The sequence below is a fragment of the Hermetia illucens genome, chromosome 2 (genome assembly GCF_905115235.1).
Source record: "Hermetia illucens chromosome 2, iHerIll2.2.curated.20191125, whole genome shotgun sequence".
In the NCBI taxonomy this organism is placed as follows: domain Eukaryota; kingdom Metazoa; phylum Arthropoda; class Insecta; order Diptera; family Stratiomyidae; genus Hermetia; species Hermetia illucens.
In genome coordinates this window covers 109,762,585-109,781,034 of record NC_051850.1, presented here as the reverse complement: position 1 = coordinate 109,781,034, position 18,450 = coordinate 109,762,585, and the positions used below count along the sequence as shown (strand labels likewise).

Below are 18,450 nucleotides of genomic sequence, written 5' to 3'. Positions count from 1 at the left end.
AATTTTGCACCGTCCATTCACATGCATGGCCCTAAACTTAACACAAAATGGCGTCACTTTCTGTATGTACGGGGAACAGCAAATCACACACTCTTACCAATTTTCGTGACAATCGGTCAAGCCGTTTCCGAATAAATCGGGTGTGACAGTCAGACAGACAGACAGACAGACGGACATACAGGCACCGACTCGATTCTAATAAGGTTTTGTTTCACACAAAACCTTAGAAATCGACAAGATGATATAGTCTAGTTGCGACGAATAACATCACATCCATTAATGGAAATCCTAAAACCATCAACGAATCTGAGATATTCGGTCAGATGGCAACGTCAAGTACAATAGACCACTACGGTCGCAGCTCTCAAAGGCTGTTTTCTTCCACAAACACAAACAATTGAGCGAACTTGTTCGATTAAAAAGTTACTGAAAAATGAGTAAATGTAAAAAGGTACTGACATGACAAATTCAAAAGTCACTAAATTTGTTACCGTCAGTAATAAAAAGACAACCCGGCTCCCGACAGCATTGTCGAGGATCACAATAAGATGCACTAAATCCACATTTTCACTAACATTAAATGTGCTTTCTCCATCCGCTGGTATTTATTCTTTATTCAAACCAACTTTGAATAAAGCACTATCGTCCTATCCTTCCAATATGTAGACCTATTTCTTTAAGAAATCGCCGTTAGTAAATTACGTCCCCACAACAAAAGCGCACAATTCACCTTGAATTATTGTTGTATTTGTAACTCTGCAAGTCTTCAAATCTTTTCTATTCTGAAAAAGTTACAAAATGCAACCAATTACGCAGAAGATTTTGATTCGAATTGCAATTGTACGACCATTAGTCTCATTTGACAATATCTGAGCCCATTTGGAGTGTGGGATTCAATTCAAATTCAAATCCGCGCACAATTCACACGCACTTACCTTTGCGGTGAATTTGTAGAGTCGCTCGTACAGCATCAGTTAGTATCTCTCGTCTAAGCGCTCAGTGCGATACTTTCGTTGATCTCGTTTGGGTGATGAAACAAAGGTTAAGCACTTACTATTCACTTAGATTATGACATTACATCAAGTATCAAGCGCCAATCTGCACGGCACAAAGCCTCTTTCTTCAAACCGCAAGCCGGGTCTCCTCCGCGACACCATTCTCCCGTGCATTGATCAATCATCGCGGGAAAATGCCGAGATTGTCATTAATTTTGAATGAAGAATTCAAAAGATTCCAAAAATATGCACTGGCAAATGGTGTGCTGGAATGTAATTGAACAAAAATGAGTAGTGAGTGCTGCACCGGTCGATTGAACTCATTTTGGATGGGGTTTTCCCACATTAAAGCGATCGTTATTCATTCATTGCCGAGTTGAATGAGCAATTCAAAACCCATGTTATGTTCGGAAAATGAGACTAGCACTTGACGAAATTCCAGCTAATTGTTGGTAATAAATTATATGTGCATGTAGGTACTGATATTTCCCACCATGTAGAATGCAATCGAATTCAAGAACTTGAAGTTTGTTGGGTTTACTGTTGGGACTTGAAATTTCATTGACCTTTCAATTTTAGGTAATTCGCAACTTAACTTTGCACTTACTCTAGTGTCAAGTGTCAAAAGGAAGCGCCACATAATAATAATAATAATCGTTGGCACAACAATCCATGTTGGATCAGGGCCTTGAAGTGTGTTAGAGCACCTCATTCAAGACCGTAACAGTACACTAGGAGGCAATGTGGTCAGCATTGCGCCCGCCCGAGATTATTACCCTGATTTGACTCAGGTACTCATTCACAGCTGAGTCGACTGGTGTCCGATGTCAAATCACGATACAAATTCCACTGCCACCAGTGAGATTTCAACCGCGACCTTCCGTATGACAGCCTAGTGCTCTAACCACTCAGCTATCCGGACGGGCGGGTGGTCGCCCAATTAATTATAAAACCTGAGAAACGCCTGCTGAACCAATACCAATATATCGGTTAGCAAACCGTTTTGTCACCTCCACGTGAGGATGGCTGGGAGTTCAGACAAAATACCTGCGGACGAACAAAGATAAAGGCAAGTCTCCGGTGCCTGAAAACAATTACACCTTCAGGTTACTGATTGGTGTAGGGCTGACAAGCATACCGAAAATAACTACCTGCCACTTAGTAATGGAAGAAGCCTCGAATTGGATTGGCTACACAACGAGGAACACGGGAAAGAAAAAGAACAAACAATCTGCAATTTTTTCGCGAAATGTGCTCACACCATTGCAACAAATATGCTGGACGAGGTCTGGTATCTTTCAGAGTAGCGGCTGTTTTATGTTATATAGCAGCATTCAGGTGTTATTAGCTTCGGAAACATAAGCGGACTACTGTGCCCTCTGCCTTGCAAAGCAGATTTTGAAATGTCCCATCAAAGATCATGCACTAATAGAGGCAACTACAGAGTCGAAGAAGTATAGCTTATACAAGACAGTTTAATGAACCCTCGAAGTTTGCCCCTGGTATGAAGCTTTTAAGAGCTAAATAAAGACGTAGCTCATATTCAAGCGATACGTCAGCTCCCATAGCTTAAATAAAACAAACAATAACAATCGGCATATTGGAGCGATACGCTGAGTATTTTGATGATTTGCTCACCAACCAGAACATCGGTAACTGAGAGGTCTTTTCAACTGAAGACAAGGAAATCCACCACCAACCATGCAAGAAATGGTCCGTACAATCGACTTAAGAATAACAAATTGTAAGAGGCATAAGGGATTACAGCGGAATTCGCTAAATGTGGAGGGCCACACGCCAGAGCTAATTTTATTTATTTAATACTCATGATAACCGGTAATCCCGATATTTTGTACCAAATCGTCAGTCTCTTGACGTTACGAATTATTGGGATTCTACTGTAGTAGGTTTCACAGCATGGCGTAGCCAGCAACGGAGTTAAAACCCCTGAGTGACTTCATCCACGGCAACCTACGCCTTTTAATCAACACGTCTTCGGATAACTCACCGTTAAATGGACGAAGCTCCTCGTTCCAAATTGAATTAGGCAAGTGTGCCCCAATGAAACTTCTTACGTCGCCTGCTCGATCTTGACGAAGGTAGTTTGTACATTTCGATTTGCCAGAAGTGAAACCTTTCCGGTGTAGGCCGATGATTTTCCGGACATATGGGGCTATCCGGCCAACCAGAATAGCGGCAAATATCTTATGGATGGTACTCAACAATAACACACCTCTATAATTGCTGCACTGCGTGATATCTCCCTTTTTATGTATGGGGAAGATAATGCCTCTTACCTTGGGCATAAGTTGATGAACCGCTTAGTGTAATTGGTTGTCTCCATATTTAATAAATTCGGCTGTAATTCCATCGGTTCCTGGCGACTTATGACCCCATGCCAAAAAGTAGAGGTTCTTTTAGCTGCTACGGTTGCAGGAGGCCTGCAGTCATAAGGAGAAGCAATTGTCTGCCTTTACCATCTCCCTACTAAATAATTTTGCATGACCAGATGCTTTCAAAACGTGTACAATGAAGCTAAAGGGAATCTCCAGGAATATTGCTCCAGCAATGATCGAACCCGCTGATTGAAGTAATCAGAGCAGTCAATTTATAGAACATAGAGCATCGCTGTGATTGCTGGTGCCGAGATCAAATATGCTTATATGGTTTTGTTACCAAAAAACAAGCCACCTGGATATCACTCATAATGTCATCCAATACACCTTCTAAATACGATTCACAAGGTCCAAGGATTAGTAACAGATTGCTAGTGACATTTGAAAGTGAAAAATCTCTTTCTAGTATACAGTTTGGATTTCAGAAGACCACCCACCGATGATTCTGTAGTATGCAGACATGATCTTTGCTATAGAAAGTGAGAGATAGCACGCGGAGTCAAAAAAGTACTGTGTAGTGGTCATGTTGGATGTGATGAATACAATCAAAATATCGCTTATCATTATGAATAATACAAAACATAGTGAAACAAGTCGGAATACCGGAAGCTCCGCGCATGAACCTCTATGAACCTTTTTCTATTCATACATACACACAAGAGCGCAAAATATTCCGTCATATATTGCCAAACAGTATATATGTACATACCTATTAAACACGTAAATATTATGCACAAAATTGATCTAATGCATTTTCACTTTACTCTGTGCACGAAAGTACATATACGTACATACAAGTCCATCATATTGAACACTACCCTTAAATTTCATTAGCATGTACGTATACACACACTTGCCTTTTATCAGTAATTGGTACTGATATTTAAATAGTTAAAAAAAAACCTAAAAAGGAGAAGCCAATGTGTCTCTATGGACCCCGCCTTTCATGTAAATAAGTTCACTTTATGCATATGATGATGGCGTCATACACGTCCCAGAGTGTAATAAGTTTACATGAAATGCAATAATTTATAATTATGTCCTATTATCAGCTATACTCTTGGCGAATTCTGTACTTCAAGGATGAACTTAAGGGGGATTTCATGGTGATATACTATTATTAACTTTATTTGTTCAGATATCGCAACGGCATGTATTTTGAGGCCTAGATTTCGTACAGATGCAATCACAATGATTTTTTCCAGATTTTTCGGTTCGATAGGTTCTGAGAACGTTTCACTTTTTAGGGCGCACATTGAACCATCACTCCCCTAAGTTTCATCTAATATAAGGAATAAGGTCAGTTTCGGAAAGTACTAATTAACCCTTTCATTTGATACCCCACATGAGAATACTCTGTGAAAAAAAAATTATACCTCTCTTTCGAATGTAACACAAAATGGTGCCATTTGCTGCATGTTAAGGACAAAAAGACCACACATTCTCACCAAATTTCATGACAATTGTTTCAGTTGTTACCGAGTGAATTGGTTGCAACAGACAGGCAGACAGACAGGGCGGTATCAAAAAATACTTTGTCATCATCTCCCTCGACGTGAGGAATGCTTTCAATTCAGCGCAATGGCAGAATATTATAACATCCTTAAGCCATCCTTGCGCCCAACTATATTCAGCTAACCGTCAGGGATTATTTCGTGGATAGGAAGCTCCTCCATGGCACGTCGGCCCAGTTGAATGTTTGATAACCGGCGGAGTGCCTCAAGAATCAGTACTGGGCCCACTGCACTAGAACATGATGCGCATCAAACTCCCACGGGAAGCTACCCTTATTGACTATGCAGATGGCATCGATTAGGCTGATCATCGATTGGTTGGCATCACAGATGCAGATGGCATCGGTTAGGCTGATCATCGATTGGTTGGCATCACATGGATTAGAGTTGGCGGAACGCAAATCTGAGGCTGTATAAGTCAGCAGCCGTAAACACAAAGAAATTCTCATGACAGCGTAGATGGAGTCCAAGCCTTTCATCAAATACCTCGGCGTTATGCTTGATCATCGATTGACCTTCAAGAAACACTTGCGCTACGCGGGCGAGAAAGAAACGAACGTTGTAGCTGCATTAACTAGCATGATGCCCAATATTGGAGGGCCAAAACCATCGATGAGGCTGTTGTTAGCCAGAGTGTGTTCATCCACTTTAATGTGTTCAGCACCAGTTTGGAGAAAAGCCCTTAATGTTCGTAATGTGCGCGTAGGAGACAATTATCTTCAGTATATCCCCTGAGTTCGTTAAGATTCGCTAGCGCATTCCGAACAACCTCAGACGAAGCAGCTTTCGTAGCCGCGGAAATGGCGCCCATTGATATTTTGGCTGGCAAAATGCGAACAATATATAGTTGGAAAGCACGCAGTGACCATAATGCCGCAGATTAACAACGAGAAGAGAGAGAGCGTGGAATGCAATGGCACCATAAGCTGTATTTAGGAGGAGCTTCTAAGGTTAGAGCGCTTAAGAAAAAGCGGCAGGGAGGGAAAAATTATGCCAGTAGGGCCCCACCCCGCCCCACGATGTAATGTGTCTAGATAGTCCTGTGGGGCATAGCGGGTGAGGAGAGGGGATTTTAGTGGGTTAAAGCCCACACTGCATCTTTCGATGCTTTCCACCTCTATAAACAAAAAACAAGTCGGGAAACCCGAAGCTTGACGCTTCAGGTATAAAAGGTTTTGTGTTTCCCTATGTGAGGAGCATAACGTTCTCCATTGGCTTATAGCATTGACCCGAGATATTGAAATCGCTCAGTTCTGGGCAGATTACTGCCATTGCCAGAACTGAGCGATTTAAATATCTCGAAGGGCAAGTTACTGCCATTGCCAGAACTCAGCGATTTAAATATCTCGAGTCAATGCTATCAGCCAATGGAGAACTGCGCAATGAAATTGTTTCACGCATTAATGCAACCTGGATAAAGTGGCATTCCCCAACTGGTGTTCTTTGTGATCGACGTATCAGCACACTTCCCAAATCTAAAGTCTACTGCAATGTCGTCCGTCTGCCACTCTCTATAGTTCTGAGTGTTGGCCGACTATAAAGGAGAATGAACGGCGTCTTGCGGTAATGGGGACGAAGATGTTGCATTGCACTGGTGGCGTAACACGTTTTGATTACGTCTGAAATGAGAATATCCGCGATCGATATAGGTTTGCATCGATCGTGGAAAAACACAAGAGAGGCGTTTTCGATGGTGTGGTCACGTAATTCACGCTAACGAGAATTCAACAACCAGTATTGATCAGATTACATCCTAATGAGGCATTTGATAAAATAAAATGACGAAACCGATCATCACGAGCCGACCCCGCTTGTGAACTGAAGGCTGAAGAAAAAGAAAAAGATGTGAGGAGCGACGAGTGCACGACAGCTCCGTGTAATATAGCTAAAAATTCCATTGTCCTCTATTTTCTAGAAAGCGATTTAAATAAATCATTTGATGGAAAGCCCTGTGTTGATAATGGTCACCCTCATACGCTTCACGCTCTGAGTTTAATATTCTTAGCGAATGAAAACAATTTAACCAGCATCAAATATAAAAAAGGGCTAGGGAGAATTAGATTCTTCTTGAATGGAATTTTAATATTTCACTCGAATTTCAATTATTCTCGTTAATTATGACTACAGCATCTTATTTGTATGGCTTAGGATGCTGTTAATTAGAACGAAATTGATAAGTTCGAACTTCTATAACTTTGACACTAATAGTTGGATTTTCATGGAACTTGGCATGTGTATGCACGAGGCTGTCCTCTATGTCGGTGCAAAATTTAGTACACTTAGGATGAACTTAAGGGGAGTTTTTTGGTCTATTTCTAAAAGTTGACAATATACTATTAGTAAATTTTTTGAGCAGATACCGGAATGGGACATCTCTCGAAGATTAGATTTCACATAAGTGTTTTACACAAAACCTTAAAAAGGGCTGCAGATAAATAGATTCTTCATAAATGTGACTTTAATATTCCACGCGAATGTCAATTATTCCGGGTAATTATGACGTCAGCATCTGATTTGCATGGCTTTGGAAGCAGTAAACTCGCGCGAAATTGCTAAGTTTGAACTGCTATAACTTTGGCGTTAATTGCCAGATTTCCATGAAATTTAGCACATGTATACGAAATATTGTCCTCTATGCTGGTACAAAATTCGGTCCTAGGATGGATTTAAAGGGGGTTTTTCAGTAAACTTCTAAAAGGTAGTAATATACTATTAGTAAGTTTATTTAAGCAGATATCGGTATGGGACATATTTTGGGGTCTAGATTTTTTTCGGATTTTTAGGTTGGGTAGTTTCCGAAAATGAGTCCTGTCTCACTTCAAGTGCGTACATTTTGACTCCTTACTCACGCACTTTGCAACTTATGCCAAAACTAATGTCAGTTTCGGAAAGCACAAATCGGGACCTTTCATTTGATACCCTACACAACTATATCCGGTGAAAAAAATTTTTGAATCCCCCCTTTGCATGTATGGGGAGCCCCCCTTTAAACTCCACCTAAATTTATGCCACTCGCTGTATGCGTGGGATTTTATAGTTCCCATCTGTCCACCAAATATCGTTCGGATCGGTTTAGCCGTTTTGGAGAAAAATGCGTGTGACAGACAGACAGACAGACATCGAATCGATTTTAATAAGGTTTTGTTTTACACAAATATGTGGGTTAATCATGGTCACGAAGGCGCAAATACCCATACAAATTTGGGCATGACTATTTGACAGCATGTCCAGCTTGCCCAAGTTAGAAAAAAAAGTATGCTGGTAAAGTCAGAACAGTATGGCATTTGTAACGAACCTTCAAAAAGAGATCGGTGTAAAGACAAGATTAGCGATAATAACACGGAAGTAATAGCATAATTTCTAGCCGACCTGAAATCGACATATGTAACGACTATTCCGCGAGATGAGCAATGGAAGGGTGCACAAGCGTCGCTTAGCACGTAGACGCTGATCTTCCAGTGACGAGTTATACACATCACACTCACGTCAGCAGTTTGCGCTAGGAGCCTTTCGAAGATTTCAAATCTATTGAAGACAAATCAGAAACTAGAAGTTCCAGGTATGAAAAGTCTGGTGTATTTCTTATATAAGAATATTTATGTGCACGATAGTTCCATCTGTATGTAAGCTCATAATAGATATGTTTTGTGTATGTCTCAAGTTGGTAACCATGATTGAGTATAGCCTTGCTAATAATAGTAAGATTTCCAACAAACTTTCCCCTTTCCATGTTATGAGCTATATTATATGTAACTTTATTTGAACACATATCGACGTGAAGAGTCTTTTCAGCGCCAGATATCATGTACAGTGCGCATAATATGTTATACCGCACAGTAACAAATTTTATTTATTACAAAATCCTTTAATTCATTTCCCTGTTGTTTATTGTTTATGCAATGAGGACATAAACGTATTACATAATATTTATTTTATTAAATAAATAAATAAAACAAAACAAAAAATAATAATAAAAGTACAATCCGAACAAAATACATATCCCGGGCAAGAATAAAAATTTGTAACTAAATGGGTTTTATTCAAAAGTTTTTTAAGGCATTTATGTAAAGCAAAACCATATTAAAATCGGTTTACTGACTGTCTGTCTGTGTCTTCTTCTTAATGCTAGGTGGAAAGTTTCAAAAGCTACTGCTGACTTCTGCGTGGTTATGTGGGACTTTTACCCACTAAAACTACTTCCTTCTCCATCTACTCTCCCCGCCGGACTGCCTTATGGTATTACGTCGCGGGGCTGCATTAGTATTTAACTGTGATTCGAGATGGTGATCCTCTGCCTCTCTTTCTTCCTTCTAAACTCCTCCTGGCGTAGCACTCCGTGAATATTCTTTGTTGCTTGTTCTACCGCTTTCCATACCTCAGTCGAACTTAACAATTTCCATAACGCAGTCAAACTCAACACTATGTGTTCCGCTGATAAGTGGATACTGACTACCGATTCAATTTCCGTTTTCTAGTAAAGTATATGCGCCGCATCCTCCGTTACGCACTCGAAAATCGGGCAATTCGGAGAATCATCATGGCCAAATTGGTGGAGGTATCTTCGATAAGCACCATGTCCGCCCAAAAACTACGGCAAATCATAGCCCACGTTACCATGCCTCCGCTTGGTCCAGTCTTCAACATTCGGTATCAACCTATGAGTCCAGCGTCCTTTCTGGCTTTCGTCCCATCGTTTTTGCCATTTTACCAGTGGTAGATCCCTTGCCCACTGTCGCCGAGCCGCGTTAGGTTCACCAGCTTCGCGAATCCGTAGGGCTGCAGTCGCCAAGATATCGATAGGCATCATCCGAACTACTATACATTTTCCGTTGTCGGATGTCGTTCGATAAGCGCAGCATGTTCGAAGGACACTAAGTCGATAAGTCGCTGCTATTCTTCTTCTGCTGTTAATATTACCTAATACAGTTGCCCACACAGGTGTTGCGTACAATAACACCGAAGTAATAACTCTTGAAATGAGTTGTCGACGGCTTTTTCTTGGGCCTCCTATATTAGTAGCATCCTAGCGATCAACGGGTTAATATTAGACGCTTTTGTAGCTGCATATTGCAAATGTTGTTTGAAGTTCAACTTCTGATCGAAAATCACCCTGAGATATTTGAGAGTAGGCTGGGATTCAATAATTTCGTCTCCGACTTTAATCTTTATAGACGTATTCTTCCTGGGCTTAGTGACAGTACTAACTCTGTTTTCTGCTCTGTGAGTGATAGTCCAGCATTTTGCAACCACGACTTTATCTGCCATATTGCTTCTTTGGCATATATTTCGATGTCTTCAACGTGTCTTGCCACGATTGTAATTTCGATATCATCTGCGAATCTAATAGAGGTGACACCGCCAGAGAGACGCAACGTTAACACTGCGTTATACATAATGTTCCACAATAAACGGCCGAGGACTGGTACACCACAGGTTGTTCGATATTCTTTAGGACCCTCATGTGAGTCGTAACAAAACCGCCTTTCTATTAGAAACTCAAGAACAATAGGTATAAGGTACGTCGGGATGAGTATCAAGTCGGGAACTTTGTTGAGTTTGATGTTCTTGGCCGCTTCCAAAACCCCTTCGTCGCTTATCTCTGGTACTTCATCGGGTTGATTTGAGCGCTTGGAAGGCCGTCATTAATATTCTGAGGGAGTAGGATATTTATTATGTCGTTCAGCGACTTAGGACATGTAATCGGTGGGCAACGCTTTCCCTTGATTGATGCTATAACTATCTTGTATGCACCACCCCAAGGGTCCCAGTCTGCTTCAGAATCTGTGCATTGCCCGACAAACTTGTGCCTTGCAGTAATACCTCCTAAAATGTATCTTCGTCGAGCTTTTCAGAAGTCTATCCTATATCCAAAGTTCGGCGTTGCTTTGGTCTAATGGTGCGTCTCATTTGAAAGACAATCGCTTGATGGCCGCTATGCGCGTAGTGCGCGAGAAAACTTGAAGAAGTATGTGCCCTCTTGTGTTTGTTTCAAGACTGCCCCATTCTTCAGCCCAAGCATTGAAATCGCCAGCTATAATTTTCGGATGCTGCGATTCTGCATCTCTGACTAATCTTTCGACCAGCGATTTGTACTCATCCTGTGTAAGGCCTGGCGCAGCGTAGCCACTATAGATATATATTCCCGCTAGCTTAGCTCGAGTAAATCCATTTTCCGCATTCCCATTTGTTTTTTTTTTTAGAACGATTTCCAAAGGGCCAAATTGCAGCTTTTTCGTTCTTGTCGCTTGTCCATACGCTGAATTGCAGGTCGACGTCGACCTTATCTTCATATATACTCTGGCTAAGCAAATTCTGTGCTGCTTGGCAATGGTTAAAATTAAGTTGCATGAACTTCATTTCCGCATTGCATATAGCGCCTTCTTAAACACTGTCCGTCTTTTCTTTTTCTCTGAAACCGTTATAACCATTGACACCACAGGTGTTTTGGAGCCTAGGTACCATATAGTGATAGCCTTGTGATTTTTTCCAAATTTTTGGAAGAGAATGGGTCCGTTAAGGAAATGATCACTTTCAACCCCCCCCCCCCCCGCACTCTTCACCGTTGCAGCAAATGTCAAAACTAAGGCCGGCTTTAGAAAGTACCAACCAGGAAATTTGATACCCCGCATGACTATCATCATCATCAACGGCGCAACAACCGGTATCCGGTCTAGGCCTGCCTTAATAAGGAACTCCAGACATCCCGGTTTTGCGCCGAGGTCCACCAATTCGATATCATTGAAAGCTGTCTGGCGTCCTGACCTACACCATCGCTCCATCTTAGGCATGGTCTGCCTCGTCTTCTTTTCCTACCATAGATATTGCCCTTATAGACTTTCCGGGCTGGATCATCCTCATCCACCACCTTTCCACTAAATTTGATGCTATCGAGAGGGAAGATCCACGACGGATCACAGTCTCGATTCTTGCTTCTCTTGCCTCAGATCGTTATTGAGGCCGGGGGATATTTGATATGATCTTTTCTGCTCTAAATTTATTGAATACGTCTTATTGTCACTGATAAAGCGAAAAGCTGACGAATTTTCTATCAACTATTATATTTTCTTGTTTACCCTAAGACCATCTATTTGTCTCTTCGCTCTCTCATCAAGTTTCGGTAGACGACCAGGTTAGTTATTTTTTTCATAATCTTTAGGATTTATTTTACAAAATTGTCTAGAGTCTACTTACCTGCAATGATGATGAAATCAGCGCGTATATACGAAACATTGTCCTCTATGCTGATACAAAATTCGGAAGTCTTAGGATGAATTTAAGAGGGGTTTTTCAGTAAATTTCTAAAAGTTGGTAATATACTATTAATAAGTTTATTTGAGCAGATATCGGAATGGGACATATTTTGATGCCTAGATTTCATCTAAGCGCACCACCCTGATTTTTGTCGAATTTTTAAGTGGGGTAGTTTCCGAAACGAGTCCTATCTCACTTTAAGTGCGTAGACTTTGACTCCTCACTCGCGCACTTTTCAATTGACGACTAAACTAATATCAGTTGCGGAAAGTACTAAGCTTACAAAACTGCTCCGCTCGAAATGTCTCACCATAGGGTCAAAGCTCTTACTGCACAAGACTATGATCTTGCCAGTCCTCATGTATTCCTCGGAGAGTTGGGTTCTTAGCAAGAAAAATTGCGAACTCTTGGCCGCGTTCGAGAGAAGAATCCTCCGAAGAATTTTTGGCCCCCTACATGAGGATGGACGATTCCGTAGCCTACATAACGACGAAATCTATGAGCGATACCATGACCGTTCGGTTGTGGCTAAAATCCGGCTCAATAGGTTACGGTGGGCGGGTCACTTAATCCTTATTGATGAGAATGATCCAGCCCGGTAAGTCTATAAGGGCAATATCTATGGTAGAAAAAGAAGACGAGGCAGACCCTGCCTTAGATGGAGCGATGACGTAGGTCAGGAGGCTAGACAGCTTTTAAGGATACCTAATTGGTGGACTATTAAGGCAGGCCTAGCCCGGACACCGGTTGTTTTTCGCACTGCACCTCGAACACTATGCAAACAATGAGCGCTGCATCACATGACGCTGCGATCGCATATTTCTAGACCCGGTATTCATATTCATTAAGTTAGACGAGTTCATTTTGCAGTGATATTCCATTTTTCCCAATTACGAACGGAATAATCGATCAAATAACAACAAACAATTTGGGAAACCGGAAGGTGAACCCTGCAGGTATGAAAGGTTTTGTGTATTGTTTATATAAGGATATTTGAATGCTCATTTGTCCTAGTTTATCAGACCATTCACTTTAGTATGACACTGACATCCAAAGTTTTAGGATGGAAGAAATTTGCACATTGCTTGTGACACCTTTGACCTCCGTTAAAAATAGTGCGATTTCCACCAAATTTGACAGTATCGTGAATCGCGAATTTGGCAGGTACGTTGGGTAGTTTCTAACAATGGATCCTTGAACAGGTTGGCCCTTTTCAGAAGAACTAAAACTACATCACTCATTGCATGCGAGGGAATCCACCGTTTCGAATCAATAGGATTAACCTGTTTTGAGATAGTATGTGTGCTAGGCAGACAAACGGGCGGACAAGTTTAAGTTTAAGTTTTTTATTTACCATAGTGACTTACTTCTAATACATTATTAATTACTTTCTAGCTTAGATATTAAGCTTAACTAACTTAACTTTATTTCAATGGGTGGCTATTACAATTGTTTGGCCTACCCGACCTTCTGAGTAAATTATTACTTTACTTGTATTAATTTTAATACATATATCTTCACAATTATTTGTATTCAACTGAACTATTTAAAAGACTGCGCTTGCACTAAAAGCGCCAGAAGGCATTACTTACTTACTTAAAATACTTAAAACTAACTAAGTCTAAACTTAATCTAACTTAATCTAACAATAAATACTTAGCCTACTATATACAATAGCACATTACATGTCTTGTGCTTAGCCTCGATGTACCCCTACCAGGCAGGGAGAATCATATAGGGAAAGGATGGCGGGTTTAAGAGCTTCGCTCACTATTTGGCAGGGCCTTAGGTAGTTGGCCAATGGGAAGGTGCTACCCTGTTGGTGGAGTTGCCGGATTAGTGGATTTGGATGGTTCTCCGTTCTTTCGAAGAACCGTTCCACCAAGTTGAGAACGAATTCTCGAAGAGGTTGTACCTTGGCGCGCCGATATACCTCGGCGTTTTTTCCAACCTTCTTGGTTTTCCAATTATAGGAAAGACCAGTGCAGTATCTTAATATCCGGCGTTCGAATGCCTCACATTTGGACATGGTTCGGGTGGAGCAAGTGATCCACGTGGGCGCTCCATAGCAGATAATGGGTCTGATCAGGGTCTTGTAGAGAGTCAGTTTGGCCTTGGTGCTGAGTCCTACCTTCTTTCGAAGAAGAAAGTAGATCCTACTGAATGCACCGCGTGCCTTACCGATAGCGAGCTCAAGATGTGGCTTGAACTTAAGGAGTTCGTGAAGTTTAACTCCTAAGTACTTGATGGTCTGGGAATTGCTCACTATAGTGTTTCCGATCTTCATTTTCAAGCGTGTAGCTTTTCTATGGATTCCTCTAGAACCTAGGTATCTAGCTTTCCTCCGGAAGGTGCAGAATTGCGTTTTGGCCTCATTAATCTTAATGCCCCATGCCAGGTAATATTTACCAAGGTCTTTCAAATACCTCTCGACCGCTTTGGCTGCCCTGTTGGGGTGGAGGCTTGAAGCGAAGATGAGTGTATCATCGGCATATTGAATGAGTTCGGTGCCGGTCTCAGGAGTTGGGACGTCAGCCGTGAAGATATTATAAAAGGTGGGTCCAGAAATGGATCCTTGCGGTACTCCCGATGTTACCGACAAGAGATCGGAGAATTCATTCCCCACACTGACGTAGAAATACCTATCTTCGAAGAAGCTTAGTGCAATTCTAATGATCGGAATTGGGAACTCAAGATCTATCAGTTTGTAGATTAGTCCGTTTACCCATACGGAGTCAAAGGCCTTTTCTAAGTCTAATGCACATGCTACGGTCGGTTTATTATTGACGTTAAGTCTTGCTACGACGGTGTCGTGAAGGTAGCTAAGTGCATGTTGAGTTCCGTGCTTGCTGCGGAACCCGAACTGATGGTTCGGTATAATCTCTTTGAGGTTGCAATATTGGACTAGCCCGATTGTCCATGCTCTCTCAAAGAGTTTGCCTAAATTGGATAATAATGAAACGGGTCTAAAGTTGTTAGGCTCAGTAGAGAAGCCTTTTTTCCGGATCGCAATTATTTTAGCTACTTTCCAGGTGGTGGGAAAATAGCCATTATTTATGCAGTTATTAAATACTGCCAGCAAAAATTTGATGGAGACTCGGGGAAGTTGCCTAATTACGTAATTAGGAATTTCGTCAGGTCCGGCTGATTTTTTACCGTTTAGGCTTGAGGTCAAGTCGGTGAGCTGTGATAAACTCAGAAATTGTTGCGAATCCGTTGGTTTTACGGAGGAGTTCGTTTGGGAGAATGTTACTAATCTATTTGAATGCCTAGAGACAAAGTCGGCGATAGTTGTTTCAACCATCGACACTATTGCCGGGTTACTTTGAGGCGGAGGGGTATTGAGCTGAGACTCAAATGATTCCGCAAGGACTTGCGCCTTTCTGGCGTCTCCGCAGATTGGTTCCTTGTTCCTGGTAAGAACGAAATTACGGGACTTATTTTTCCCCGCTAGCCTATTTATATGTTGAAACATATCTGGCCCGGGCTTAATATCTGCGAGATTACGGGTTAATTCTTTATTGCGGAATTGCGCCACCATTTCCCGGATAATTGTACTCAGGCAATTAATCCGGGAGAGCAATGCTTTGTATTCAGCATTAACTTTATTTCCATTTTTATGGAAGTTGCGCTTGAGGTTCCTGCGCCAAATCTGTCTGACCTTCATATGTAGCATGATATCATGCGGGAGTTTGTTGTATACAAACTCATCGACTTTGATAAGCCTGGTATTTCTGCGTGTAGCAGTATTGATGGCGTCCGTGGCCAAAATGATTGCTTCGTCGATTTCTTTGTCCGACAGATTGCGATCTGTAGCGAGTTTCTTCAAGTTCAGCCTTGGTGCTAAATCTGACTTGAATTTGTCCCAATCAGTGTGGGCGAATGACCTGATGGTTATCTTAACTCGCTTCTGCAGTTGTGAAGTTGAGGCCATTTTGAGTTCAACTGCAAAATGGTCGGACATGCCTGGCAAGGTTTTACAGGAAGTTACCTGAAAACTTTGCTTGGTTTCATCAGACAGCAGGAAAAAGTCAATGATGGATTGACTAGCGGGTCTTGTCGGCGAATCCGGCGAGACCACCTCAAGGTTGGCTGGCGTGAAAGGGTCGTGGATCCAGTTATACAGGGTTTTCCCATTTAAATTTTCTGCCTTATCGCCCCAGGATTTGTGCCGTGAGTTAAAGTCGCCACCGAAGATAAGATATTTTGATTTTAACTGGAGATCGCCCAAGACTTTTAAGTCATGGCCCAGTTGCTTACTTGGGGAATTGTATTTGAAATAAACGGAAACTACCAAAATCCGTTTATTATCGGTAGTTTTAACTATTGCCGCTGCAGCGGAACAGACTAGTAAGCCCTCGATGACGACTTCTTCAAAATGGTAGTCTTTTTTGACTAGAAGGGCAGCGCCCGTGTTGCTGTTATGCCGAATAGTGGTATATCCGGTGAAATTGACATTATGTCTGTGGTTTAGGTGGGTCTCCGAAACGCAAAATATGTCTGCTTTCAGAGTATCAACCAACGCTTGGGCAGTGGCACGTTGGGCGTGTGAGACCAGGGACGCGGAGTTAAATGTGACTATATTTAACTCCATAAGTTCATTAATAATTGGATTGCGGCAATCTGCCTTTGCTCATTGGTTTGGGCGGAAGCGAGGCTTTCGACCAAGTTCTTGAAGGCCAGTTTGTTGCCTTGTGGAGCTTGAGGTGCAGCTCTAGGAAGAGTATTCCTAGCTGCTTGGGCGTACGATACACCTGGCCGGGACAAGCTTTGTGACATCTGTGTCACCGTTTGCTTGGTCCTCGCCGTTTCAGCATTTTTTCGCGCCCTGCCAGCTTCCCTTCTGGCAACCATATCTTTGTATGCCGGGCATCCGCGGTAGTTGGCAGGATGTCCGGTCTGGCCGCAATTGCAGCAATGCGGCGCCTCCGCCGATGGTGTGGGGCATTCCCCGCGAACGTGTTTCTTTGCGCACTTCACGCACCTGTGCACAATGGAGCAGTTAGGGGCAATGTGGCCGAAGTTCTGGCAGTTGTAGCACTGCACTTCTTCAATTGGCTTGACTTTCTCAAGCGAAATCTTCTGGTGAAGTATATATTTAATTTTTTGTACTTCACTGAGCTCTTGGGAGGGCTCGAAGGTGGCTATGAAAAGTCCCGATTGAGACCTCATCGGAAGTGCCGGGTTCTGGCTGTGCAGAAGCTTATCTGCACGCGTAATTAAATTGGCCACAGTTTTCAGTTTTATTTGCGGGTAATCTTCATTGAGTTCCCGCAATATGTCTGCTGGATCTGTCTCCCTGTGGAGACCGCGAATAACCAGCGACTTTGTTCTAAGAGTCGGTGGGGTGCTGGTGGTGGCGTGAAGCCCTTTCTCTCTTATGAGAGCGAAAATTGCAGCATGGTCTTCTACCGTCTCGGCGAAGATGAGGGTCTTGTCAGCCCTCGTGTTCTTCAGGGTTGCTTTCAACCCTTTCTCTTTAATGAGTCGTAGGAACTGCGGTACATTTAGCCTGTACCCAGTTATCGCTGGAATTTTGGGTTTCTTAGGGGTGGCTGCTTGGGGAGAGGATTTTGGGGTGGTTGGTGGGGCACTTACAATAGTCGCACTAACCTTCTTTCTATTCGACTTCTTTCTTCGTTGAACAAAGTTGAAGGGGTTTCCTTCCTCCTCCTGAAGGATGACTTCCAGGCACATGCCGTCATCTTCTTCTGGCTGCTGCTGTTGTTGTCGTTGCTGTTGCTGCTGTTCCTGCCTTTGGTGTTTTCGTTGCTGCTGCTGTTGATGCCGTTGATGGTTAAGTAGCTGCTGCTGTTGTTCTTGTTGCACCGGCTGCTTCCCGGCCATGTTGATTGCTTGCAGATCAGCCATCTGCTGCTGAAGTTGTTTTATGAGTGCCAGCTGGCACTCCAATTGTTGGGCCATGGCGGCCTTTTCTTGTTCGAGCTCTGCAATTTTGCTGAGCAGGCTCGAATTTCCTTCCACCGATGTAGGGCCCATGGCTCCCTCCTCCTCTGATGACATTTCGTCAGGCAGGATCAGCTTCGTCCTCTTGGCAGACATTCTGTCCCCAAGCCCGTCCTGCGTGGCTTCCTCCTGGACTTCACTGAAAAGATAAAAACGTCACTAGTAAATTTATCACTTGGCTATGCAGTGTCTCAATAATCTTGAGCTGCACTGTATAACGAAACAGAACGATACTTCCTTGAGTATCTGCTTCTCCCTGCAGTTGTATGCTTCTCTGTTGGTCTTGTCCCGCACTACCACACTGTCACACTCACTAATAATTTTCAG

General features: G+C 42.4%; 1 protein-coding gene across 1 annotated transcript; it reads right to left on the bottom strand.

Annotated features, from left to right (window-relative positions):
- Positions 1–698: 698 nt before the first annotated feature.
- LOC119648530 (serum response factor homolog A-like) lies at positions 699–18,180 on the bottom strand. The gene is made up of 2 exons (XM_038050297.1): positions 17,755–18,180; positions 699–782 (listed from the first exon to the last, which is right to left on the bottom strand). The coding sequence occupies exons 1-2, from the start codon at positions 18,178–18,180 to the stop codon at positions 699–701; spliced, it is 510 nt and encodes a 169-aa protein (XP_037906225.1).
- Positions 18,181–18,450: the final 270 nt, after the last annotated feature.

What these genes read in the sequence shown, in the direction of transcription:
- LOC119648530 (XM_038050297.1), bottom strand. Translation starts at nt 18,180, where the DNA reads ATGTCATCAGAGGAGGAGGGAGCCATGGGCCCTACATCGGTGGAAGGA. An exon ending in AGAAGGTTAGTGCGACTATT is followed by an intron (nt 783 to 17,754) that starts GTAAGTGCCCCA and finishes TAACTTTTTCAG; the next exon opens with AATAGAAAAGATTTGAAGAC.